This window comes from Mirounga leonina, unplaced genomic scaffold (assembly GCF_011800145.1).
Source record: "Mirounga leonina isolate KUSES-001 unplaced genomic scaffold, KU_Mleo_1.0 Mir_53, whole genome shotgun sequence".
Classification (NCBI taxonomy): Eukaryota; Metazoa; Chordata; class Mammalia; order Carnivora; family Phocidae; genus Mirounga; species Mirounga leonina.
This window is the reverse complement of record NW_023270807.1, coordinates 94,707,897-94,735,225: the sequence shown is the minus strand read 5'-3', so window position 1 is coordinate 94,735,225 and position 27,329 is coordinate 94,707,897. Positions and strand designations below refer to the sequence as shown.

Genomic DNA, 27,329 nt, shown 5'->3' with positions numbered 1-27,329 from the left:
ATTCCAGTTTTTGGTCACAAAGAGCCAGACAAGAACATTCCAAGGAAAGAATCCCATAGACCGGCAATTCTCCTGGTTGGGTTGTCTTAGTAAGAGCAACTATAGTATAAACATGCCATTAAAATCTTTTGTTCCTTTGGGAAAGAAAACAACTCAGATTGAAGAGTGGGGATCATCCAGACAAGCCAATTTGACTCTAAAAGCCTGACTGAGAAAAATTTCCCACATGCCAGTGCCTTCTTACTATTGTATCCGGAGCTCTGCCCATCCATGCTCTTTGATATTTTATACAATAAAAAGCTCTTTTGAAACCAAGTTAATAATATATAAAACTGCAGCTAGGCTCAATTTAAAAATATCCATTACTTAACTCACTGTGGTTGGTAACCACATTGATATACTATATAACGTCAAACCGCATCTATTAGTTTTATAGCTTTAACATACGAACTCCAATGAAGTTCTACTGGACTAGGAAGTAAGAAGTAAAGTCAAAGAAAACAGAGGGGAAAATAGAATGGGAAAATAAAGTAGGAAAATGAATGGAGAACTCCTTAAGTGCTGAGAAATTATAAATAACTCAAGAGGGAAACAGAGTTATCACAACAAAGGAAAATGAAAAGGACTCAAAAATTTCTTTCACCATAATTCTGTTTTAAATTGAGTCATCTGTTAAACCTGGCAACAAACTGTATTATTAATAATAATATAGGAATGTTTGATTTATTTCCTTGTGGATTCTCTGGCCTTTTCTTTGACATTTATTTGCAAGCAGACTAGAGCATTTTCTTCTATTTAATATCTGGGTAAAAGAACATGGAATATATTTCATCTCTCTTAAAAACAACTGTCACAATCGTGACTCTGGTCTGGGGGATACCAGGCTCAAAGCCATAAAACAAAATATGAACTTGAAGAAATTGTTTTTTAAATTCTATAAGAATGTGATCTAAATGGGCCATTTCAATCATTTGTGAATAACAAATATATTAAGGTTTCTTACTGATAAATAGATTGCCTCTAAAGGGAGCTTGTTAATGGTTACATGAGGAATCATTGTACAATATAAGATACTCACGTTTTAGGATATTTCTTTGCTCTAATTCTTCAGTCGTGGGCCTCTGGCTAAGTCTCCTATGATGACAAAAAGGATATACCGCAGGTTACAAACAAGGCCTCCTTGGTGGGAGATGCAAAATAAAATAACAAAGACACAAAGCTTTATTTTTTTTCCTGTTTGAGAAACACAAATCCATTTTAAACCTACAAAATAGGTTACCATCCTTTCTGTTAGTTTGGAGACTAAAGATTGTGGTTGAGACCGCTACCTACTCCCCATTATCCATTCTTCCATCTTCCTTTTAGACCTAGAACCTCCTGAGATCTAGCTGTGGCTCCCAACTACAGACTTCTGCCTCCCCAGCAGCAAGGTGTGGCCATGTGACCGAGTCCCTGCGATGGGATGTGAGCAGAGTGGTATTTGGAACATTTGCTTTTTACCCTTAAAATGACTGAGTGTGCCTTCCCTTTTCTCTTTCCTTCCCCCACAGGCTAGAACTTAAACATGGTCACGTAAGCCAGCTTGGATCATGCAGATGAGAATATCCACGGAGCAACAGGACAGAATCTGGGTGCCCAGCTGACTGCAAGGAATAGAGCTCCCCACCCACCCTGGACAGCCCACCTACCTCTGGACTGTTATGTGAAAAGGAAATAAACACATGAAAGTGTCTTATTTGGACCACTGCACTTTTTGGTCTCTGTTAGAACAGTTTCCCTGTCTCCTAATTAATACACAGATCATTAGAATCTATGAAAGTTTTCTGCTTGAGAGTTCATACCAACTCAAAAGATGCTTGGTCTACACTGCACAGAGTTTCAAGTGAAATATTGCTTTTGAGGGGCGGTTGGATGGCTCAGTCATTAAGCGTCTGCCTGCGGCTCAGGTCATGATCTCAGGGTCCTGGGATCGAGCCCTGCATCGGGCTCCCTGCTCAGTGGGAAGCCTCCTTCTCCCTTCCCCACTCCCCCTGCTTGTGTTCCCTCTCTTGCTATGTCTCTCTCTGTCGAATAAATAAATAAAATCTTAAAAAAAAAAAGAAAAAGAAATACTGCTTTTGTGACCGCAAATGGATTTATACTACACATAAGAGTTATCTTAAGATACATGGGCCCTTCCCATCTGCCTTCAAGAAAAGCCAGGCTCAGGGTGCCTGGGTGGTTCAGTCATTAAGTGTCTGCCTTTGGCTCAGGTCATGATCCTAGGGTCCTGGGATCAAGCCCCGCATCCGGCTCCCTGCTCCGCGGGAAGCCTGCTTCTCCCTCTCCGACTCCCTGTGTTTGTGTTCCCTCTCTTGCTGTGTCTCTCTCTGTCAAATAAATAAATAAACTCTTAAAAAAAAAAAAGAAAACAAAAGTCAGGCTCATTTGCGATTAGTAGCTAACTATTTGTACACAAACGCTGAATGACCTAACAACCCTTTATACCTTTGTTCTTGGTCTTGCTTATAGTATTAATTTGCTGTTAATCACAGATTTGTTGTAAAATTCCTTCTGGATGTAGGAGGAGTTTGTGCAAAGTAAACATATATATGAAGGTAATCTTAATATAAGATACTATCAATTCTAATGTTATGCCTGTGGCAGAAATGGAGTGAAGAACTGAAATTAATGGTATTTTAAATACCTCATTAAAATTTTTGTTAAAGTTTAATCTTCGTCAGAGCCACTTTGAAAGTAACTTACATAACTGAGCCTACAGAAGAACCCAGGGAGCTACTACGCCAGCCAGATGAGGTGCCACCCATGTACCCACGTATCCTGTTACGTATCTACACCGTATCCTCCACCAAAGACATCCTCCTCCTTTTGCTGATGGAGTTTCCTCCTTCAGGAATGCCCTCCTCTCTTTCTCCACCTACTGAAATCTTACAAATGACTAAAATAGTAACCTGCAGGTGGGCATTTGACCTGTCCCGCGAGTGAGTTTTAAACTCCCGGTTGTCTGCCCTACGCGGTTGGTCACACACAGATCACACAGCTGTGAGAGCACTTACAACACAAGTAATAATAAAGATAAGGCAATAATCATGGTTCTCATTAGGTCATACTTTTAAAGTCCCAGGCACTGTGCAAGGTGCTTAATTTACATTATCATGGCTCCTCAAAATAGTTCGGCAAGGGAGTAGCCAGTTCCCATTTTACAAACGAGGAAATGAGAGATTAATTCACTTGCTTGAGATAAAGTACTAGCGTGTTAGAGCACAGCCTCATTCCTAGTTCTCTTGACCTACATGCTTGTGCTTTTCATTGACCTCACCACGCAGTATGTCTTTCTGTCTCTTCCACTACACATAGAGTCCCCCAAGGTAGGGACTATGGGTGATTTATCTTTGAATGACAGTGACTACATGTACGGTGTTTGTAGAAAAACAATTCTGTAAAATTTACATATTTTGAACACTAAAATCTCTACTCAAATAAAAGTTTTTATGGATATGGTTTATGTGTATACTTCCAGAGGCTCTCAAACCTTGGGGGGTTGGGGTAGAATCCTTACATAAAACAGACAGAAGAGGCTGTTCATGGCTGAGCATGGGGTGAAGGAGCACCTCCCATCCCACCGCAAACACACCCACACCGCCCCTGGTGGCCCCACAGAAGCCCGAGAATCGCCTCCAAGAACTCCTTGATGAGGCAGTCAGAAAACCGCTGCCCGAGGCTTAGTTCACCTTCTCCCAATGTCCTTCATCAGTCCCCTGTTTTCAAGCATTTGGTTTAATTTGCCACTGCTATAAATAGCCTTGAAATAAACATCTTTGTAAAGTGTCCTGGTTTTGTTTTCCTTTTGGATTATTTCCTTCTTGTATCGTCTCTCAAACGGAATGACCACGTAAAGAAAGAGACCGCTTTACGATTCCTTTTCTTCATACTGTTAAGTTGTTCTTCAGAAATACTGAACAAAGGTGCCAATATGGGGTTTAATTTTAAAAAATGTTTTAGCTGTTGGTTAACCGATATATAATGATTTAAATTACTAATGAAAATGTTTAATTTTGTTAAGTGCTTGCTACGATCCAGGCACTCAAGGGCTTTAGTGCAGCATCTCATTTCCCCACCACCAGCCACTGCTTGGCCCCATCTGTCAAACAGAGAAGAGCCTCTGGAACTGCACCCCCCAGGCCAAGCCTGCAGATCCAACACAGTCACAGAAGTCTTCCATTTCCAAGCAAGGAGAGGGATTTCTTCCAGTTCCAAATCCTGCCCTGGGATCCCAGACGGCTCCCTTCTCCCAACTGATGCACTCTGTTGTTTACGCAGAGTGAGAGAAGTCAGCAAAATAGATAATACTACTAAATATGCTTAAATTGATCATCAAACAATGGCACTCACTTCTATTAGAACTGCCAGTTCAATGGACTTCCAAAGGCGCTGGTGGCCAAAGCAGAAACCCTACAATGGCTGGAGGCAGAGTGTAAAATCAGTAACAATTTGTTTGAAGTTAAAAGGGGAAGGTTATGATAGGGGGGCTACAGTAACCTGACTTGGATGGTCATTGTAGCTAGCTCCTTATTTCTACAGTCTCAAGGCCCACAGGGCAGTAGAACCTCATGGCAGTCCCAGGAATGCCAGAGAGTCCACGGATTAGACCAGGAGTTGGGCAAACTATGACCTACAGACCAAATCTGGCCTGCTGCTTATTTTGGTGAATAAAGTTTTATTGGAACATGACCACACCCATCTGTCTACGTAACGTTCATGGCTGCTTTCACACAACAGCACGGTGATGTGGCTGTAACACCACCCCGACTGGTCCTTAACAGCAAAAGTTTTTTGACACTTGCTTCAGGCTTTGGCGATGCCAAAGCCACTGACTGGCTGGACCAGAGGGCAACTTCTTGGAGTGGTTCACCATCCAGGACCAACTTTAGAAAACCACACAGGCCAGGTGTGCCCTTACCCAAGGAATAACTGGTCAGTGCTGTATGAACATTTCAGCCATTACCTGACGAGCTTGGTTCCAATTTGCTGTCGGATCTCCTGCCTCTCCTCTTCAGATGTGCGCTGCAAGATGTTTTTGTCCTCTAGTTCCTTCTTTGATGGTCTGTTGCCAAGTTTGATAGCAAGAGTATCCCTTCGTCGTATTTTACTCGCCAAAGCACCTGAGGATTGGAAAACGCAGAAATGCAGAGAAAGAGGCTTTAAGCAAGCAGCACTCAGGTTACACGTGGCATGGACTTTAAACAGAGTCCAGATGAAATTCTTTATCCAATGCAAGAGTGGAATTTTAATTAACCTCAGGGAAAAAAAAAAGTTCTGAGTTGGATGTAGTTCATTTTGAAAAACTGAAGAACTATTTTTAAAAATGTCCTGAAAAATGTTGGGGCACCATGAAAAAACTTGCAAATATCACCTCATCATTTGGAAAGTGATTCTGAAGTTTATTTTGCTGAGACAGCGTATCATGGAAATTACAGATTGTGTAACACTCTCTTTTCTAAGCCTTAAAAACATAGCTCCTTTATTTATACTGTACAGTTAATTCTTGTCTTCCCCTTTCCTCCACTCAAAAAGCACGCTGGAAAAAGTTTACCTATGGTAGCAATGTCTTAATCCTTAATTACCAAGAATCCTCAACAGAGGATAGTTAATACCAGGTGGATGATAATGATTTTGTCATTGTTTTTCAGTACAAACTAAAAGGAACTTGACAAACTGATGTTTCATCATTAATAACTTTTCACAATGTATAAATTCAATTCCATAGTGAATTACTCCTAAGCCATGATGCTTAGAAGTTTTTTAAAAAAAGAGCACTTTCCAGTTCCCTAAGTTATATATAAACAGTTGGCTTAATCTACTGTATCACTCCTTCCTAAAAGGCATCCTATCTCACCTATGTGGAAGAACGATTTTTTTTAATTCTTCAAAGGTATTTGTCTTTCTCAACTCATTCTTCCCTCCCCTCTCTTTAAACCCCTCTCTTTAAAGTCTCGAACATCTCCAATTAAGTAATCCAGTGAATCCAAGTTTATGCTCTTTACTCAAGAAAGATCTCAGGGGGGCACCTGGGTGGCTCAGTCGGTTAAGTGTCTGCCTTCGGCTCAGGCCATGATCCCGGGGTCCTGGTATCGAGCCCCGCATCGGGCTCCCTGCTCTTCGGGGAGCCTGCTTCTCCCTCTCCCTCTGCCTCCCTCTCTTTCTCTGATGAATAAATAAATAAAATCTTAAAAAAAAAAAAAAGAAAGATCTCAGAGTGGAAGGGCCATCTCTGATCATTCTGAAAACACCTCTGTCATTAGAAAGCTCTGATTCCTTGTACAAATACAAATGTGCATATCTTCCTCATAAACAAAGGCCTGACCCCCTGGCCCTTGTGGAACCATCTTCTGGAAAGGCCTGTCATCAAAAGCTAAACCTTAGAACACACACAATTCTAATCTGAGAAAAGAATATGAGGGGAAAGAAACCATCAGCTATCTGATCACCGATGGCTTCTGTAATCTACAAAACGCACCTGCTTCTATCCACCATCCACTTTCCTCCCCACCTCTTGAAAAAAGTCTTACTTTCTCCACTGCCATCCTCCTCCTCCTCTTCATCATCGTCATCATCAGTGTACAAGACAGGCCCATCAGAGTCCGAGTCATTGGCCTGGGCCTCCCTCTGGCCTTCATCCTCAGGGGCACTGAAGGATTCTGAAGATTCTCCCGTCAGCCCAGGAATCAGTAGCTGAGCTGCCACCTTTCCCGGCTCATCTTTGGTTGTAAAACTGTTAAAGGCACAAGAACACAGGGGTGGAGTGAAGCTCAGAGCAACCCTCGGGGACAACACCAACACCATGAGAAGGAGCCCGAGATTCATGAGCATCTTTCAAGTTGGCGAAAGGAGAAAGCAATCATAGGCAGGTAGGAATGGTGAAATGGAACAGGAGTATACGGTAGGACTTCATTCTCAAGGTTTTTGATTCTTCCTCTATAAAATATAAAGGAATGACTAGATGATGTCTGATATATTTAGTACATGAACATGGTAAAACTATAGTTTGCAAATTGATTTTTCCATAGCCATGGGGCCTCAGTGGAAAGAACAGTGGACTAGAAGTTTCTGGATATTTGACTTTGTCTATCCTTATTCTGTACCTGTAACTCCTACTTATCCTTCAAGCCTCAGCTAAAGCCATAGCTTCTTCAGGAATCTTTGAGTGGCCTTCCATCTAGATCCTTGCCCCACCTCCTGGCTCTTAAGGTGATCTGAAGACAACCCCACTGGAGCACTTAGCACACTGCACCTCGACCACCATTCACTTGTCTGCCATCTCAGCCCTCAGAGTTCCTTGACAAGTGTGATTCATATTGATTTGCAGCCCAACACCTAGAAAGGTAGTGACAGAAAAACATACCTTCTTTAATTGATGTATGAATTAATCCTATTTTCATCACAGCCAGTGTGTCGAGTCAAAAAATCATGTATCGTCTCTGTGTTTTAGTTTCTCCATTTGTAAAACTGCCCCTCACAAGAATATGTTAGTAACGTGACATGGAAAAAGGGGGAGTTAAACGCACTCTATACAAGAAAGGTGATGTGCATGTATGCAATAATTTTCTATTAGTTAGCTTGGTAAGAGTCTCTGGTTTAAAGTTACTATAAATATACAAAGTCTGCCAGTTTTCACAGACTAGAATAGGAAAAAAAAATGTCATTGAAAACATACCGAAAACATATCATATCAAAAACAATGTAATCTTCATTTTAAGATTCAGAAAATCCACAAATTGCCTTCTGATAAAAACAGAAGAATCCAAATTTGGATGTCACACTTCTGAAAGACCGTTTTGTGCAAAGCATGTGCTTGCTGTTTTCATTAACTTAAAAAACCAAAAAAAAAAAAAAAAAAAAAAACCCCAACCCCCCCCCAAAAAAGTTCTTTGAGTAATAAAAACAGGTAAACTTTGTCAGAATCTGAGGTATTGAAAATTGTACTTTGTGGTTATTAGTCTAAGCACTCTAAAAAATTTTCAATTAGAAAAAGCCAACAGCCAAAATTCTTGTTTTCAAAGGGGAAACTATGCACAGCATATTTTATTTATTTTTATTGAGTAAAATATGCACGGCATAAAATTTTACATTTTAACCATTTTAAAGTATATAGTCGAGTGGCAGTTAGGACATTTACACTATTGTACAACCATCACCACTGTCCCATCTCCAGAATCTTCTCATCTTCCCAAACTGAAACTGTCCCCTTAAAGAATAACTCCCCAGTCTCATCCCCTAGCCCCTGGCAACCACCATTTTACTTTCTGTCTCTATGAATTTTGCTATTTTAGGTGCTTTATATAAGCAAAATTATGCAACATCTGTCCTTTTGTGTCTGACTTACTTTACCTAGCATGTCTTCCAGGTTCATCCATGCTTTAGCATATGTCAGAATTTCTTTTAAGGCTGAATAATATCCCATTGCATATATACGCCGCATTTTATCTATTCATCAGTCGATGAACATTTGGGCTGCTTCTACCTTTTGGCTGTTGTAATAATGTTGCTAAGGACACTGGCGTACACATATCTATTCAAGTACCTATTTCTAATTTTGGGGGCTACATACACAGAAGTAGAACTGCTGGATCACATGGTAATTCTAGGTTTAATTTTTTGAGGAACCACCACACTGTTACCACAGTATGAAATCTCCTTTTAAATATGGACAACTTTTCCACGGTCTGGATTTCTAGTTGACTGCCACTGGAAGCCATCCTTGTCTGAACAGCCTGCCATTGTGGGTGAACACAGCACACTTAGTAGATGTGTCAATTAATAACACATTCTGAAGAGCAGAACAAAAGATACTTCAGGGCTGAGCCCTGGTAGTTGTTTCTGTCACTGCTCACTAATTTATTACGATATCTATCATTATTTTCATGTCACCACTTGTATTTTATAATGTTTTATAGTTTTCAAAGACTTCTGCATACATTTACAACTTACATCTGTTCTCCAGTATAAGGGGACAGATAAATTGCAGTTCATGGAACCTGAGAAGACCATGGGTGCGTTGTCCGAAACAAGGTATCAGGTCCATTCTAGAACCCAGACTTAAGACTCTTAATCTACCTATTAAATGTTGTATTTTATTTTATACTTGATACTGTAAGTTATATTCATATCATATTATGTAGATTATAATTAACTTAATAGTAAATTATCGTATTCCAAATTTGTGTCAATCAACTCATGATCTGCCTCTCATTTGCCCCTAGGTGTCTTGGGCAGATTGGACAAAACAGTGAACTCAAGTGTTCGTGGAAATGGGACTAAACACAGTCAAGTCCCCTTTGGATATGGGCTCCAGATGGGCTTCTTAGTGTCCGCCTTAAATTATCCCAGACCTATATGATACTAATGAAGCCGCCAATAAATAGAAATCTACCACATTGTTACTACCCTGCAATATGTGAATAGAGGAAGATATTTTTACACAAAGCCACTTATCTTCTTTAAAGTTTTAATATTTGTATTCCAAACAGAAGCCTCTTCATAAGATGACAGGATTTTCACACATTCGTTCACTAAACATAACTGAGGGAAAGTTCTAAGTAAAGCAAGTGACTAAGAGCTAGAAATTCTAACTGAAATATCTACTTAAAAACGGAAGAAAGAATTTGGAAAAAAATTTGAGAGACTACTTATTCCAGGCTCATTAACTCAAGAGCAAACAAACCACTCCTGTGGAATGAACTGCTATTTAAATTTTAACTTTGAAGAACATACAGAGAAGAAAATCTCAATGCCCCCTTCTAGGAAAGGATTATAGTTATCCAGAGTGACAGAAAAATCTATATATAAATATCTCGATGTCTAATGATGTTCTAAGCTTGCTCTCTGGTCATAGTTCCAGTGGAAATAGGGAACAGACGCTCGCCTATTTGTCTGACAATCCTGTGCATACCTGGGCTGCAGACTGACATTAAGCCCCCCTCCTCGTGCAGCACAGTGCTTAGCACAATATAGTGGCTTCCCTACATGTCTGAGGAAGTGGACCAGACAGCGTCAAGTCACCTTGGGATATGGGCTCTCTCACTGCCAAAGACTATCTAAGGAATCACTTTGTTGTACCTTGTCCTTTAGTATAGTGAAGAATAAACCCATATATTCAATCTATTCACACCTGTCTTAAATATTTGTACTTCCTGAGCATGTTGGACATTATGTTGGTAAGAACTATTTTTAACTATAATGTCTTGGTCTTGCTTACTTTTTTTTTCAAGATTTTATTTATTTATTTGACAGAGAGAGAGAGAGAGAAAGCACAAGTAGGGGGAGCGGCAAGCAGAGGGAGAGGGAGAAGCAGGCTTCCCACTGAGCAAGGAGCCCGATGCCAGACTCGATCCCAGGACCCTGGGATCATGACTGGAGCCCAAGGCAGATGCTCAACCGACTGAGCCACCCAGGTGCCCCATCTTGCTTACTTTTGTATCTTTGGTGCTGAGTACACTGCCCAGCCCATAGAAGGCAAGCAGCAAATATATGCTCAAAGAATGATTTTTGAGTTCTAAAGGTTGGAGTTCATTGCAATGCTGGAAAACACACACTATAATTAAATGAAGACATTTGCTATGTGTTAGAAGTGTTACAGACATCATAGCCATTCCTTTCAATGTCTTCTCCCATATTGTTTATTAATGTGTCAAACAAATAAAATAATTTATAATTTAACATTTATCTTTCCTTGGCTTTCCTCCAAACCATAGTACTCAAAATGATAAAAACAAAAAACAAGCAACAAACACAAAAGAAATTGCAGAAGTAGAAGCAAGTGCTTTGGAAATGTACAAAATTTCTTAGAACACAGTAAGTGTGCAGCTCTGAGCCTAAATTCTGACTTTGCTACTTACTAAGTGGGGAATCTAGGGCAAACTACTTTCCCTCTCTCAGTGTCCGTTTTCTCATCTATTAAACAGGTATTTCAGGGAAGACTTATGTGAATTAATGATAACTGACAGTTCCTGACATTAAATAACTATTCAATAAATGAAGGCGATTATTATCAGCAATTGAATAATTAACGACGCTAGTCTCTTGATCCAAATCAACTTAATTAATGTACTAATTTTTTTAAGTCTAATCTGACTAAGCTTTTTTTAAAAGAGAAAATATTAAATGATCACAAGAGTGAATTTTAGTTTTATTCTTAGAAACAGGAGAGGAGAGGTTGGATTTAAGAACACTAAGACTTCCCGAGACAGAATTGGTTATGACAACTACTATACGCCGACAGCCCTCCCTTCATACCTGTGGGACAGGGGAGCTAATGTGGTTTTTTTGCCTTTGTGGACAGGCCTTTGTGAGGAGTTAGATGCAGGGAATGAAGAAGAATGAGAACCCTTAAGATGAATCCCCAGTTTCTGGCTTGGACAACTGGATGATGTCATGTCTATGGCATTCCAGATTCTGTGCTGGTTGCCGGGGATGTAGAGGCAAACAGATATATTGCGTAGCTCTGTCCCATGGAGAGAGGAAAAAAGGGTTGCTAGAGTAGAGTAGATGGACCAACCAGTTCTGTCTGGATGAGTGCTGAAATGCATCAGAGAGGAGGTAACATTGGAGTTGGGTGGGGAATTGAGGAAGCAAGAAAGGGGGCCCCTCTGAAGCTGGTGGAAAAAGGGGTGGAATCTGAGAGAGTTTTATTTTCTTCGAGAAAGAGAAGGCTAAGTGACTTGTAATGAAGGTAGGCAGGAGTGGGTGAGCCATCTGGACACAGGTAGTAAAGACTTAAAATAACCACTGTAAGGAAAGAAAAGGGAACTGTCCCGGGAAAAAAGAAAAGGGATTGCTGAACAGTGATGAAGCAGGCTCTAAATCTACTTGAAAGCCACAGATCTGAAGTGGTACCTGTCAGTAGGACCGATGTCATCTTCTCCAGTAGCCTGTGACATTCCTGGGGCAGGGCTACGAAAAAACCAATGGTTGGATGATACGTGTGCTTACCTAACAATCACTAGATTACATTGTAAAACCAAACCAAGTAGGTTCCTTCAATTCCCATAGAGTGGTTTAGTGATCTTTAGCACAATGTTTCACTGGGGATACAGATGCAATACGGGGGTTTATGCCCCAACTCACCATTTTGCATTTTCTCTGCTAACACTTAAGCCAGTGCCTGAGAGGACAGTGGTTCTGTTGGTGGGCTCTTCGGTCCAGAGAAGCTGACTTGGGTCTAAGGCAGGGACGGGCAGGTCAGCTCCATTGCTGACCAGGACAACAGGAGTGTCTGAGGCAAAAGCACACTGCTCCTCATGAGGAAGAGGAGGGGCGGGGAGAGGAGGTGGAGGAGCCACAGGAGGTGGAGGGACTGCAGACTTAGATTTGCCTGTGGTCTGCTCATCGGTCCCAGGGACAGTCTGCTCAGGCTTGAGACTCTCCACCCTCGTCTCAGAAGGTTCTCCTTTAAGGTCAGATGTGCCAGAAGTGGTTGCATCCAAGGATGGGCGAGAGGCTGGCTGCTTGCCAGTTTTTTTCTTGCCCTTTGTGATTCCCACTGTCCCTGTTTTGCTAGAAAGTGTCTCCTTTGAAGCTCTGGGACGAGACGAGGTGGAGGAAGTAGATGGTGAAGCTGATGCTTTGGACCCAGTTGTTTTTTTTGAATGAGAGGAACCAGCTAAAATAGAGAGATTTTGCATTAAAAGTCAAAGAATAAACAAATGAGTTTAAATTTGTTTAAACAAATGAGTTGCAATTGTCAATTATGATGCTCCCTGTAAAATGTTTACATTTGTCAAATAAAAGGAAATAGGCTAATAACGATAATGGTTTTATTTTCTGCCTCCTTCCTACCCCGAATCTAGGAGGGAGCCAGTGATGCTGAAGGCAAAACTTAAGGGACAAGAGGAGTCCCTCTAGTTTTTCTGGCTGGACCAGCCAAAGGGAAATCCTCAGCTGCTTGTCTTATAGGTCACCTGAATGAGTCCCTGCATGCCCCAAAGAAGGGACAACACAGTGTATAAAGGACAGACAGCAGCTGTCCTATAACCGGGCAGGTTGGGCTCATCACAAATTCTACATGTTCAATGATGTCTTTTTGGGAATGGAGCGGCCCGCATTCAGAGTGGCCAGGGTATATCCCTCTGGCTCCTTTCTGGAACAAAAGCAAATGTACTCAACTCTAAACCAGTTATCCCCATGGCTCGAGAGAGAGAAGCTTGCCATGCCAGCCGCACCTCCATCTGCAGTGGCGATGAGGCAGAGAGAAAACACATGGCCGCATTAGAAAGGCAAGTCCCCTTCAAAATATCAAAAGGCAACTGGGTGATAGGCATTAAGGAGGGCACTTCAGGTAATGAGCACAGGGTGTGATATGCAACTGGTGATTCACTAAATTACCTCTGAAACTAGTAATACACTGTATGTTAATTAAATTGAATTTAAATTAAAAAAAACCCCGAAACTCACAAAATATGAAAAATTATTTTTTACAAAAAATGTCTACATGGGTAGCACTGGAATAATTTGAAGGGAAAGAATGTCATTCTCAGATCTTGTGACCAACACCCTCACAAAGCCCATCTTCCTTACCTCTTATGTTCCTAGAGGGTCTTCATCAGAGGATGGTTGGGGCCACTAGAAGGTATTTGCCTGCTTTTGGGTATGATTGCCTTCAACCAAACAATTTTCAGGAAAAAAAAAGAGCTTAACTCTCCTTTTCTTTATATCATTTTGGGAAACACATTTAAACTCCTATGAGAATAGTCTTTTGTTTCATGACCTGTATGATCTACAAATTTCTCCTAATTGCCTCTTCTGTTGTAATGTGGTACATTCCTTCTTTTTCATGAGGGGTTAAACTATCTTCCGCAGAACTATTACAAAATATCTTGTTAGTACCAGGGAGCCAATCCATAACAGATGTTATTATAACTTACCTTTACTGAAGTCAGTTGGAGGAGGGTCAAGAGATGAAGAACAAATAAAGGAACAGACAATGAGATGTAAGACTTCATCAACTCCGACATATTAAAAAAGTGTGAGTCTCACTTGGTAAGAAGATCCAGACTTAAAAGGTATCTTTATGGCTTGGGGGCTTTATTATTTTAGATACACACAACTAGAATTCACACTACCCCAAGTCTGGGCCTGCTCATACTACTTCTCTGAAGCTAACAATCTTCACTTGCTCATAAGACAAGGGTATTAAGCATACTTCTATAATCTAAGTCCATTCTAAATTTATTTTTCACAACAAAGATCTAAGGATTTGATGTCTAAATACATTCAGTTACTTTTGTAGGTAAATTGAACAGAATCCCTTTCATATACCCATACGTATATTAATGTGCATTATACATATATATTTTTAAAGAAAATTCTTTCTTTTCTAACAGTTATCTTTAGTTAACTTTAGCTTATGTTTAGTTAACTAAATGACAAGACTGCTGAAATCCACCATGTCGCTTAAGCTACCTTGAATTAGGCCATGATTAAAAAAGTAAAGCCACCTCTCCTCGGTTAAATACTTTCGTTGTTAACACAGTGTGTAACAATGAGAAAGAAAAAAAATATGGGAGATTTGACCTTACTTCACTCATGAAGCAGTTGAATGTGCTAAGCCAGCATCTGGTTATCTGGAGGTCTATACTAACCGAGGAATTGAAGAAGAATCCTAACTGATAGCTTTTATAAGAATGGAAACATCTGACGAAAAATCATGAGTTGCATTTGAAGTAACTTTTCTAGAAGGACAACATTATTCAAATAAAACAAAGTCACCACATAGAAAGTTCTAAATGGTTACAAGTGGAATATCAGTTGGAATCTGAAGGAGTATGACCAATAGTTGATAAAGGCATTCTTGCACATCAGGTTTGTTGGTATAGTTCAATGAAACCCTGTTTCTCTGGGATGACCTGAGAAGAGCAACACTGTTATTCACACTATGGGCCAGTGGAACCTTATTTAATACAATGGATAATAATGTGACTGTATTATTCTCCTAGGAACATCATGAGCCCATAAATAAACCTTCAAGTAAAATATCTGGATATAACTCAAGATCTCTCATGAAAGCTGTACCCTGTCCCAGCATTAATCACCAGCTTTCTTCTGGGAGAAATGAGAGAGCCCAAGCCAAGTCAATACTGAGCCTCTACCCTATGGGGCAGGAGGAAGTGAGAAAGTTTGTGTAATTCCCAAGCACGGGGCAATTGTTTGGGGCTTTTCTTTAAGAAGTGGATCACTGCCTGCCTCCCTTCAAGCACTGCTCCTCAGGTTTGCTGGGCAGTCTGGGCACCAGAGCGATGCCAACAAGAATGGACACAGGGCAGTTGGTACCTGAGGAAACGGCCCGTTGGCACTGTAAGCACAGCATTCTGAGACATTTCCTTTCAGAGCTTATTAGAAGACACCCAGACTCTCGAGGTCAAAGGCCGAAGAGAGGAGCACAGGTAGAGAAATATCTATTTGTATGTGGACTTCTGCTATACTGTCAGTAAACCATTCTCTGAGCAGTATGGGTATAAATGACGGAGGGAAAAAGATCAACACGGAGGCATATCCTGGTAGCCAACTGCAAGAAAGTAACTGATTTTGAGGAAAATAAGGTTTGCTACATACAACACAGGAGAATGTTTATGCGTGTGTTAGCGGAAAAAGCCATTCAGCAGGTATACTTTGATTACTGTCCTTTTTGCAGCTGGACGACATGGTAGGCTTCTTTACGCCACTTGGCTAGAAGACGGGGAGCTCCACTCTGCATTAAGCACAACTGATTTGAGAGGAACGCTGGGCAGACATTACCCGTTGTGTGTAGGTTGCCCAAACCACCCGTGGTGATGTGCAATAGTGAATGGAACTACACCTGTAGAATGCTATTCCTTCTAACACACGCAAGTCTGGGGATGAGGGTGGACAGTGAACACTGAGCATGTGACCCTCAACGCGGATGAAAAAGCTGTGATTCCAGTAGAGAGTGGTGGGGCGGAGCTGGACTGAGTGACGTGAACTCTTTGTCATTTATCAGTAGAGAGATGACTACGTCTGTGGATAGATTTAAGATACTAAGCTCCAGCAAAAATGTCAAAGACGTAAGTGTCATATTCTTATATGCATATAAGATTATATGTGATATAAGATATATGCATATAAGATCATATACATTTTAAAGGAAAATCCAAGCCAAGGAGCCACCCATAAACTCAAATAGGCAGAAGGCCAGGCGATGTGTAAATAATGTGATATCAGATCACTGGCATTCATCAGGCACACTACACCCTGAATCCTTCTACTGGTTCTTACACCGATAGTGGATACTTGGAATGAAAGAGGTCTATTCACCCAAAAACTAATGAGGTCAACTAATCAACTGGCTGACTTTCCTTTGGTAGAGGCAACAACAAAGGAATCTCCTGGGTATTCTCTAGGGCAAAGTGAAATCCACCAGTGTTAATTCTAAGACACCAGATACCAGAAAGGCCACCGTTCCTTGAAAAAGCAATGAGCCCCACCCCAGAGCCAAACACCCTAGACTCCAGCCCCCAGGGGGCATACTCACCAGCCTCTCGGGTCGTGTTTCGGCTCGTTGGCTTGGGTGGAGGGACGGGGGCCTGCTTACCAGGAGCCTTGGTAATTTTTTTAATAGGAGGCACTTCGTCACCCTTGGGGCTTGCCCCGGCAGCAGCCCCTTTTGGAGGCACAGGTGTTTTTTTGGGCTTAGGTTTGGGTTTAGGCTTAGGAAGAGCTGGAGGAGACGGAACAGGAGCTGCTGGTGTTGCAGAGTGGTTTTCAGTGTTCTCTACAAATGAGAAAGTGAACAGAAGCAGACTGATACAGACACACACCATATAAATAGAAGGAGCAAGACCTATGGCGACAGTGATACAAGCACGTGGCTGCTCGGCCCTTCGGAACCAGCGGGGTGGGCCATACCAGCGGCAAAGAGGACCAAAGGTGCACAGGCGGAAGGCCAAAGCGGGGTGCACCGTCTGGGTACATGAATCATTCCTGCGACCAAACAGGGTTGCACGAGCTACTTTGATGAAGCTACACTGAGGACAAGTGTCAGTGTCCGCCGTCAGGGGCCGACACCAGCCATGAAGCAGCGGCTGCTGGACAAGGCTCTGGGCAGGGGTGCTACATTTAAATTGATCGAAACTGAAGGGCGCCGAGAGTGGTAGGTCAGTGCACTGCGCACAATGCCGTGAGGAGTGACAGCGAGGCAGTGACTGGACTACCATTACCCTGGGTGCAGGGACTTCCTCTCAGGAGAACTCAAGCCCCACCAACAGGAAAGGGGTTTGAGCTCTGTCTCAAATTATGGTCAAAAATCAATCATTTTCTATGCTCAGGGAGACTCTGTGGACTCTTTTCCAGGAAGCACAGTGCATTGCCGAATAAACTATTTTCTACTATGAAAATTTTCTCAGGCTCTCACAGTGCACAAGGGCAGCTTCCTGTTTTCCAGTAACTTCCTCTGACCTTTTCCAAACAATGTCACAACTCCAGGTACAGAGGGTGCAGAATCCCCCAAAATATCACATTTGTTTTGCAATGTAAACACAAGTAACAATTTTGAAAAAACAAGGGTTGAAATTCATTAAAAAAAAAATTCATACCCAAGAACAGAAGCCTTTCACAAGATTTTAGCCTAACTGGAGGAGAAACAGTCTGTCTCTCGTTATGGAAAGCGGAGACGCTGAATGTTCATTCATGTACTCAACATCTGTATTATTTCTAATGGTGGCTGATTGAAATTAAAATAAATTAAAATACAGTTCTGGTCCAAAGAGCTAAGCAGCATTTCGTTAACAATGGAGCACAATAAAAAAAAACATCGGACAACGTTAAGACAAGACTAATAAGCCTCGGGGCGCCTGGGTGGCTCAGTCGTTAAGCATCTGCCTTTGGCTCAGGTCATGATCCCAGGGTCCTGGGACTGAGCCCCACATCGGGCTCCCTGCTTGGCGGGAAGCCTGCTTCTCCCTCTCCCACTCCCCCTGCTTCTGTTCTCTCTCTCGCTGTGTCTCTGTCTGTCAAATAAATAAAATCTTAAAAAAATAAAAAAAGACCAATAAGCCTCTGCTGGATATATCCTCCCATTACTGAATGACCAGGAAGGGTTTTAATATTAGAATGCATCCCATTTTATTATTATTTCTTCTGTTTCATTTCTCATACTAGTGAGTGCAAAGTGAGAACTGCCTTTTTTTTTTTTTTTACTATATCCCCTCAATCTACATAGATAACTACCATAAGAATGATTCAAGTTACAGTAGGTAATCAATAAAGCTTTTCTTTTCTCTTCCCCCAGCCATGAAGCCCACCACAGTCCCCTCCTGCCCTTAAACTTACTGGTATTTACGATCTGAGCTGCTTGTTCAATATTTACCGGAGGCTACTTCGTATGTGTGCCTTTCTGTTTGCATATTGTGTCTTTTTAACTAAGTGGTGACTCTCCCAACCTCCCTGGTCTGAACCAGAAGGCCACTGAGTCACAAACGTCAGTTAGGTTCGAGAACAATACAAGTTGATGCCACACGTAAATCATTTCATTTTAACATAAAACATATAAACCTTTGTTGACTTGTCAGTCTTTTGACATGGGGCATAGGTCTGCTCTTTAAATACCTTTTTATGTGACTCTTTGTAAGATTAGACAGTTGCATAACACACAGAGATGAAGCCCGATGATACTGTCCACGGTGAGAGCCCATCAGACTCATCTGCAACACTGGGAACCTCAATTCTCTTTCATGCTGCAGGTCTTAGCCTGTCCTCACAGGTCTATCACTAAGATCTTACTTCTTTCTGTCTAAAGTTTCAAATTCTCAAGCTGCATCCCCAAGAATGCAGTTTCTGGGTTTGGGAGGGAGGAGATGTTCACTCCATGACAGCTGGGAGTGACAATCCCAACTAGGTGAAAAGTGAACATGTTGTGTGCAAGCTCCTGGCGTTTGTGGACGAGCACCATCCACACCTCCGTCCTCTGCGACCCCTATCAGTGCTGTGTGCGTGTTTGCCATATAGCCGATGCTTACGTCTACTCTGCGGAGAACCCTAAGGGAGCAGTGTGTCCCTGTGTGCCAACAGTATGCTCTTCGGGCTAAATTATAAATTCCTTTTGTCTACATGTCTAAAATCCCATTAAACACAATGCTTTAAACAGGAGGTCTATTCAATGAATGCGACTGGCTGATAGTTATTAACACCATGTTGGTAGAAAACAAACTCTCTACTTGTATCTAAGAGGTAATGAATGAAGTCTTTATATTTTTTATTACCATACGACCTGAAGACATGATATAAACTGATGGTGTATAGGAGTATTATCTTTTCAAGAGAAGGTTAAGGAAGGGGTGCCTATTCATTCTGGGTTGATACAGATACTATGTTTTAAAACAATATGTCTGGAGGGGCGCCTGGGTGGCTCAGTTGGTTAAGCGACTGCCTTCGGCTCAGGTCATGATCCTGGAGTGCCTGGATCGAGTCCCACATTGGGTTCCCTGCTCAGCGGGGGGTCTGCTTCTCCCTCTGACCCTCTTCCCTCTCGTGCTCTCTGTCTCTCAATCTCTCTCTGAAATAAATAAATAAAATCTTTAAAAAAAAAACAACAATATGTCTGGAGGATAGCTGTTTATTATACTATGGCTCCTTCCATCAGGTCAACACTTTTAGAACAAACCTGAGAACAGCGCGTGACCCTCGCTTTGCCAAGAAAGCACCTCTGCCCCAATTCCCCTCCTTCACCTGACTACCTCCTTGTCTCCTTCAGATCTCAGTTTGGAAATATCTGCTTCTAAGAACGAAATTTGGTCCCCACTGCAAGCTCCCCTCGTTCCATGTGCTCAGGACTTCCAGAGTACTTTCTATCTTGCTGGGCGATTGCCTGTTTGAATGCTGCACTCCCGTAGGCCACGATCTGCTTGGAGTCAAAGACCATTTCTGACTCACCACTCTTCTCCTAGCCCCAGCAAAGCCCTACCCATGGGAGACCTTCATTATTATTTGTGGAACAAATGCATGTAGGTCCCTTGTTACTTCATGGAAAGCTCTCTACAACACCTCAACAGACAGAGTATCAATTTATTTTCAGATTTCTTATATTTAATACCAATATATGTATAACAGATTGAAGATCAGTTTTTCTTATATATTTAAAGGCACTCACTGAGAAGGAATAATGGGAGACTGAAAGCCCTGAAGGTTTTAGGGAAGAGTCTCCAGTGTTAGGCAGAGGAGGTCCCAGACCACTGTACCAACTCTGGAGTCCAGTGCCATCCAGAGCCCCAGGAACACCCAAGAGTTGCGGGTGGAACCTACACACCATGCAGTGTAAGGGCATTTGCCATTTGTTCTATTTTCTTTGACACCGATGTTTCAATTATTAAAGTACTGACATATTATCTTATAAAGACATACAAGCATTTGGGGGCTTAAGGGCATGTGGCACGGTTTTGCAAATATAAACAATTAATAGATGAAATAACACTCTTGGATAAATTGGCTTAATGTGAAAGGAAAGGGAGCATTTCACCCCCCGGAAAGGGAATTAAGAACACCCAAAGGGTGAATTAAGAACATGGGATTGTGGATTTGCATGCTAGTAAAACCATGAAAGGAGCAGAAGCAAAAGTGAATCTTGGGCTGTTTTTTGGAATTAAATGGTGTCTTCCCAGAGAAGTAAGTGGTTATCTTTGTTTATGAGGTTATCTTATGTTTAACACTGTGTACTGTGTGAGTTATGAGTGACATTCTTTTGACTCTCAGGAAGTGGCTTCCATACCAAATGCCTTCCCTCACTTTCCGTGTGGCTCCGGCAGGCGCACCATCCACGCAGCAGGAGGGAAGCTTTGCTGCCTTATTGGGGTGTGGCAGCATGTCCAGCATTTCCATCTCTTGATATCCCGACCAGCCAAGCAAGATGCTTAGATCTTGTTTGACCAAAAAGAACTGAATGTACTAATTCTAAGTAAAGAATAAGAAAACATGGGGTGCCTGGGTGGCTCAGTCGTTGGGCGTCTGCCTTCGGCTCAGGTCACGATCCCAGGGTCCTGGGATTGAGCCCCGCATCGGGCTCCCTGCTCCGTGGGAAGCCTGCGTCTCCCTCTCCCACTCCCCTGCTTGTGTTCCCTCTCTCGCTATGTCCCTCTCTGTCAAATAAATAAAATCTTAAAAAAAAAAAAAAAGAATAAAAAAACAAAAACACCTCTCAAATATCCATGGACTACGAGGTCTGCCATCTTTTTAGAACATCAAGGCCTGCTGGTTTCATTAACATAGAACTGTCAGCAACTTTTTATTAAGTTGATAAGGGAAGCACTTCCTTTGAAGCATGGCCAGACCACTGATGGACATCCCACATGGACCAGGCAAGCATTAATGATGGCACCATTACGTAAGGAAGGGTGTGATTCTTGAATGTGAAAAGGCCGTACCAGGGACAAACCACAGATGGATCTGAAATTTAACAGTTGGGTGAGACAGGATAGTTGGACTTAAAAAAAAAAAAAACCACTACTTGCATGAATACTTTCAAATTAATCCCACTGGAATCTATTTAGGTCTATTTTCTCTTTATGTTCCAGGAATATGATCATTAAAAATATTAGCTAATTTCTTATAATCAGTATTTGTAAGTTTAACCAGAGTCCTTCAATAGAACAAGACTAAGTAAAGCCTCATGAATACTATACTTAATACTGAATAAATAAAGCAAAATAATAAATTTCTAACAGATTGTTCACAGAGGCTTCTGAAATTTTTACAGGCTAATTTATATGCAAATAAGGGGTTATGGACTTCCAGAGAAGATGATTTTAAGTTACAATGTCTGTCAAGTGCTCTTTTGTTTTCTTTGTCTTTAGAGGATTTGGGTCAAGAACAGAGGAAGACAAGTCTGCTTAGTTTCTAAGAATTTTCACAATGCCTACAGAACTTAAGCTAGGTCTGACAAATTTTTGCCATCCAACTCAGAGGCAGACATTACAGAACAGGAAATAGTCTGCTTCCTGAGGATTCATTTCGAGGCTGCATGGAATCATCTAGAATCTCCCAACAAATCCTTACTTTGTGGGGGTTTCAGTTCTGATTTGCATAAGTACAAGGCTTGGAAGTTCCTGCACATGATAGAAGTCTTAGGGAGAGGTAATCAATCAATCAGTCAGTGACCAGGAACTTGTGAAATGTTTTGAGGGGTCCTTGATAGACACAGATTTTGCAGGTACCTTAATCGACCATAGCATATTCACTCTAGAAACCAAGGTCTTTTAAGAAGCCTTCAGGGAAGGGCATAATTGCCCCTGGCATATTTTGAAATTTCCAATTGCACAGACAAATCATGAAGCTGAGGCTGTGGTCAACCAAAGTCCCCAGCATCTCTGGGAACTATTCCTGGGTCTCTCTCAGAAATGTCTAGAACCTGGACTAGAACCTACAATATTGGGTGTATGGATGCCACCAGGCAAGTTCCCACTATTGGAGAGATGATGCTGGGCGGAAAGAGCCATCTTGGTTTTGATACCCCTCCATCCCTCCACACTGACATGCTCACAAAGGTCACTTCTAACTAACAGAAGAAGATATTCAGACTGATGGCATTTTTTCTAAAAATAAGAGAAAATACTGAGGGAAAGCTCCTGAGGAAAGGATAATATTCCCAGATAGCTCTAATGATTGAAGAGGCGATCTGCTTATTACTGTTAATTAATGCTTCCAAGTAAAAAAATTAAATGACGTGCTTACAAAATGTATGCATCTACCTGAGAAAACCATCCCATTTCTCTTCACTTGTAATTTCTCTCTTCTTTGTATTTGCAAACCTTCTCCCTAACTGGTCTTAAGAGTCACTATTTGGAGCCTAAGACCTGATTCTCAACATTGAGCTGTATTGAAGTAAAAGAATATGGAGATTCTCTTGATTTTACCTTTCTTATCTTCTGCCTTTTCCTCCAGAGGTGGTGATTTTTCAGCTACAGAGCCATTACCTTCTTCAGATTTTACTACATTTTCCTCTTGGGTAGATTCCTCTCCGATGGGTATCATGTGCCCGTTTGAATTTTCAAAGTTAACTGTTACATCTCCATCTATAATGGGGAAAGAAACACCTAGATGTCTAACTTAATGGCTTTCTTAAAACCCAGTTTTCCAGTTACTAGGACTGTAGGGTTTGGGTTCGTGTTTTCAGACCCTGGGAACCAAATACATCTGCATCATTTCACCATGTTTTACTAAATAATTCATTCCAAAGAAAGAGCTAGAAAATCCTTAGTCTTGGGGGAAAGCAGCAATGGAGGGGATATCTGCTTGCCCTTTCGCGACAGTGGGAATTATTATCCTAATTACACAACATGCCTGGGCAACAGAGCCCTTCTCTTCTGTACTTAGGCTTTGTTGAAGTCAGTACTTAGGAGTCTCTTTGTCATTCACAAACTGAACGGTAAAAGGAGAAATCTGAAAAATGGAATAAACATTTTTAACAAGCACTGAAAACATAAGGTGAATATAAATACACAAATAGCATGAAATGTAATTACATATACAAATGATTAGAGGGAGAATATGAAAATTTACAACCATCTCTGTCTCACATGATTGCATCTGTGATAATGTTAACTTTACATATGAATATAACTACCACTCTGTACTCAGGGAAAGGTGGTAGTGAGGCTAATTCTATTTTCATTTTCTTATTTATTGATGGAAATATTAAAATGCACTCAGGTAATTGTTAAATATAACAGACCAAAAGCCTTTAATGTGGCCTAATTATAATTTGAAAACACTAGGGGAAAAAAATGTGAAAAAAAATAATTACAGAGGAACTTTTAAAAAAATCACAAGTGAAAATAAAATTTCTAATATGTTATCTAAATCAGAAATAACTAAATCTAATCTGTGAAGTTTCATAATTTCTAGAAGTTTCTAAAGTGAATGAGATTTTTGCATAAACTCTTAATTCAGTGATGTTTGAAAAGACTAACCCTAGATCGTATCTGGAACATTTTAAGAGGCTTTGCTACCAGTGTAAAAAAAAAAAAAAATGAGTTGAAGTTTTGACTTTGCAAAGTTCAAGAAATGCATGATTAAAGCTCTTTTTATGCAGTCTTTGATTAATCTTATTTTGGCAATCATTATAAGTAAAACAGAAATCATCTCTCAAATTTTCATTAAATATGATTGAACTGCTTTGGCTCAACATAAAATCCATTAGCCTTGTCCATAAAAACAGGCATGACATTTTAATAAGAAAAATACATATCATGGAATTTTGTCATGCTCAAAATGAAAAAGCAATCACTGCTGAGCCATATAACTTCCAAGTACCTATAATCTGATTCCTGTATACAAGTAAAATAGATGATAATTGAGGGCAATGCCACTGCAAATAAATCTTAACTATTTCAATAAAATTAAGGTAATACTTTTTAAAGAGTATAGGTCAAACCAAAGGGAAACCAAATGATTCTTAATTCTTATTATTAGATACCAAGGAATTCGCTATTAAAAACAAGGGAGGGGAGACACAGTGTAATGTCCAGATATTAGACACAGGGAAATTAAAAACTAATGTAAGAATGGAAAATTCCAAACAAAATAGAAAACGACTTCTTTATATAAAAAAAACCCTCAATTTTTAGGCAACCCAAATATAAATTTATCTTTGACTACTCGGCCTTTAATTGATAACAAAAATATGCTGAAGTCATGTTAGCGAAAACTTAATTATATTTTAACCCTTCTTATGCTAAAATTCTTTAGTAGGTTAAATAATTGATTTTAAAATCTAGAACAAAAAGCTAGAGAGAAAATTAAATAGTTGTGGTGCAATAAGAAATTGGATTTTCACATAATAGAGTCAACAATGTGGAAAGATACTTACTTCGAGGTCTGAAATAAAGCTAGTGCCTATGAAAATAAGGTAGGAAAAAGAGACTGATGTGTGATAAATACAAATTCAAACATCAAACAGAGTAGAACTGAAGTTATTAATAATTAATTGGTGTGTGCACTGAAAAAGTTTTCTAGTTTTGTGCATAATGGTAGAGCTAAAACAAGTTGAGCCCTTCCTTCTGGCCCAGGAAGGTGATTGCTCAGTGGATCTGTAATTTCTCGCCTGCCTCCAGAGAGATTAGAGGGGAGACTAATTTTGATACTGCAAGCCCGCCTTTCGTGAACAAAAAGTTAGGGATGTTAATTTTTTCTTATCTTTAAAAGTCCCAGATAGGAAATAAATAGCTTCATGGTAATAGAAAATTAAAGAAGACATAAAGTTCATTCATAAAACAGTATGAGCCCTTTCATATGACTGAATTAGTTGAGCATATTTTGGTGAAAGAATAAATATGTCAATGTGTGCATGTCCATATATCTGTGTCTGTGTATAAAAGTGAATTTAGAAGCATATTTGAATGACAGTGGACATGTGTTTTGTTAGTGATTAAGTATGTGAGTGTATGTATGTATGTGAGCATTTCTGTGTGTCACAATGTGTGTGTCAGCCAGTGGGGGTGCATGTAGTTTATGTATGTAAGTAAAATGCACACATACCTGCCAGCAAAGGAGAGCAGGGGAAGATGCTGATGTCATAAGTAATAGGAGCCCTTGTGTGCAGAGGAAAAAGACAGCTCAGGAAAGGCTGTAAGCTTCAAGTGAACAAGAGATAAAGCACACAGAGACATCAGTGGTGAAACAAGGAGCAGGAGAGTGTCTGGGGGCTTTCCCTCTTTCTGGCCAAACGAGTATATCTGGGATATAGTTAAGAGAGAAACAGAGATGAGGAGAAGGTTGTGTGTGACCAAATGGTGAGTGACTCATCAGAAGGTTAAAACTAGTACACCGCAGAAGAGAGAGAAAGGAGGCTGCATGGCAGGCAGGAACATCTCCATGCCCTCATGCTAAAGCTAAGGGAAAAGATGGAAGGAAAGAACCAGAAAATAAGGAATGACCTTGGACTAGACCTGGGAATTCTCAGGAGAGAAGACCAATTGTTGAACTTTTAGATGGAAGTTAGAGGTTAGTGTAAAAAAGATCATCTAAAAGGAATAATAATAATAAAAGCTGGGAGTGAGGGTATGGGGTGGGATGGGATGAGGTCAAACCCAGGGAAGCTGGAGGGATCGAAAAATCTATCTGGCTCCCTGAATAAAGGACATAATTGACAATAACTGTCAAGAGCTAAGGCAAGGTCAGGAAGATCAAGGCAAAGGATGAATCTTCAGTGGCAGAAGACAAGAGGTGGTCACCAAGCACAGCAGCTTCCAGTCTCTGGCTAGAGCTGAAAACAGACCGAAATTCTCAAGATAATTGTTTCTAGAGAAATGACAGAAAACTATTTTCTCCAGCTTTTGGCTGAAAAGGGGAAAGACTCTATTTACAATAGGCATCACCAGGAACTTTCAAGGATTAGGTCGTTTCTATAGTTCCATATAGGGACCATGAAAAAGGCAGAAAGTAAAATTCAGTAATTTAGGACTTCCCAAACATTAAATATTACATTATGTTTAGGTGAAAAATTGTTTTGTTCTTTTATGTTTTAAAAACTTTTAATGTTCAGTCTGTGGAGGTTACCAAAAGGTCAACTAGAGTCAGAATTCTGGGAAGTAAGTATCGGAAATTATAACCCATCAAGTAAATAGTTTAACAGATTAGGCAGAACAAAAACCAATCAACACTAAGCATTTCTTTAAGTTGACCAGTGCCACTTGTTTTTAGAAAAAATAAACTCTTTCCTAGCTATAATTTTTAATCAGGTAAAAAAGGGGTCTCTAAATCTCTATCTTTCATACTCATTAGCAATTTCAATCATAAATTTTTACATTTTTCCTTTCTTTAAACAATTTCCAAATAAATGATAGCAAACAATTGTGCTGGCCCAGCCCAGGAAGGTGATAGCTCAGAAAGGTGATTGCTCAGTGGATCTGTAATTTCTCTCCTGCCTCCAGAGAGATTAGAGGGGAGACTAATTTTGATACTGCAAGCCCGCCTTCCAGGAACAAAAAGTTAGGGATGTGCTTTTTTTTTTTTATCTTTAAAAGTCCCAGATAGGAAATAAATAGCTTCATGGTAACAGAAAATTAAAGAAGACATAAAGTTCATTCGTAAAACAGAATGAGAAAAATGTAATCGGTCAGAGATTGAAATAAAATGCCTAAATCTTGAGGGCTCAAGGAAAGTGGCATTATTCACTTTAGATTTCCCTATATTCTTTGAAATAGCAGTAAAATAGTAAAGCATTTCCTAGCTCCACTCTAGAATTATTCAGATGTTGGAAAAAGTGTGTCATTTGGATTTATAAATAGTGAATTCCAAAAGATGTTCTTTGCAAAGAACATTTACCAGAATTC

The 27,329-nt window shown here is 40.5% G+C and overlaps 1 protein-coding gene across 2 annotated transcripts in view; it reads right to left on the bottom strand.

Moving 5' to 3' along the window:
• Positions 1–27,329, bottom strand: part of PHACTR2 (phosphatase and actin regulator 2) — a 114,882-nt gene that overhangs the window by 25,629 nt on the left and 61,924 nt on the right. Inside the window, exons 4-9 of one of the 2 annotated variants that reach the window (XM_034990868.1) lie at positions 22,911–23,069; positions 16,544–16,783; positions 12,124–12,658; positions 6,570–6,772; positions 5,006–5,162; positions 1,079–1,134 (exon numbers count right to left, since the gene is read on the bottom strand). In XM_034990868.1, the coding sequence (XP_034846759.1) occupies positions 1,079–1,134; positions 5,006–5,162; positions 6,570–6,772; positions 12,124–12,658; positions 16,544–16,783; positions 22,911–23,069 (1,350 nt within the window). The remainder of the gene's footprint in view (positions 1–1,078; positions 1,135–5,005; positions 5,163–6,569; positions 6,773–12,123; positions 12,659–16,543; positions 16,784–22,910; positions 23,070–27,329) is intronic. The other variant, XM_034990869.1, reaches the window with a different exon arrangement.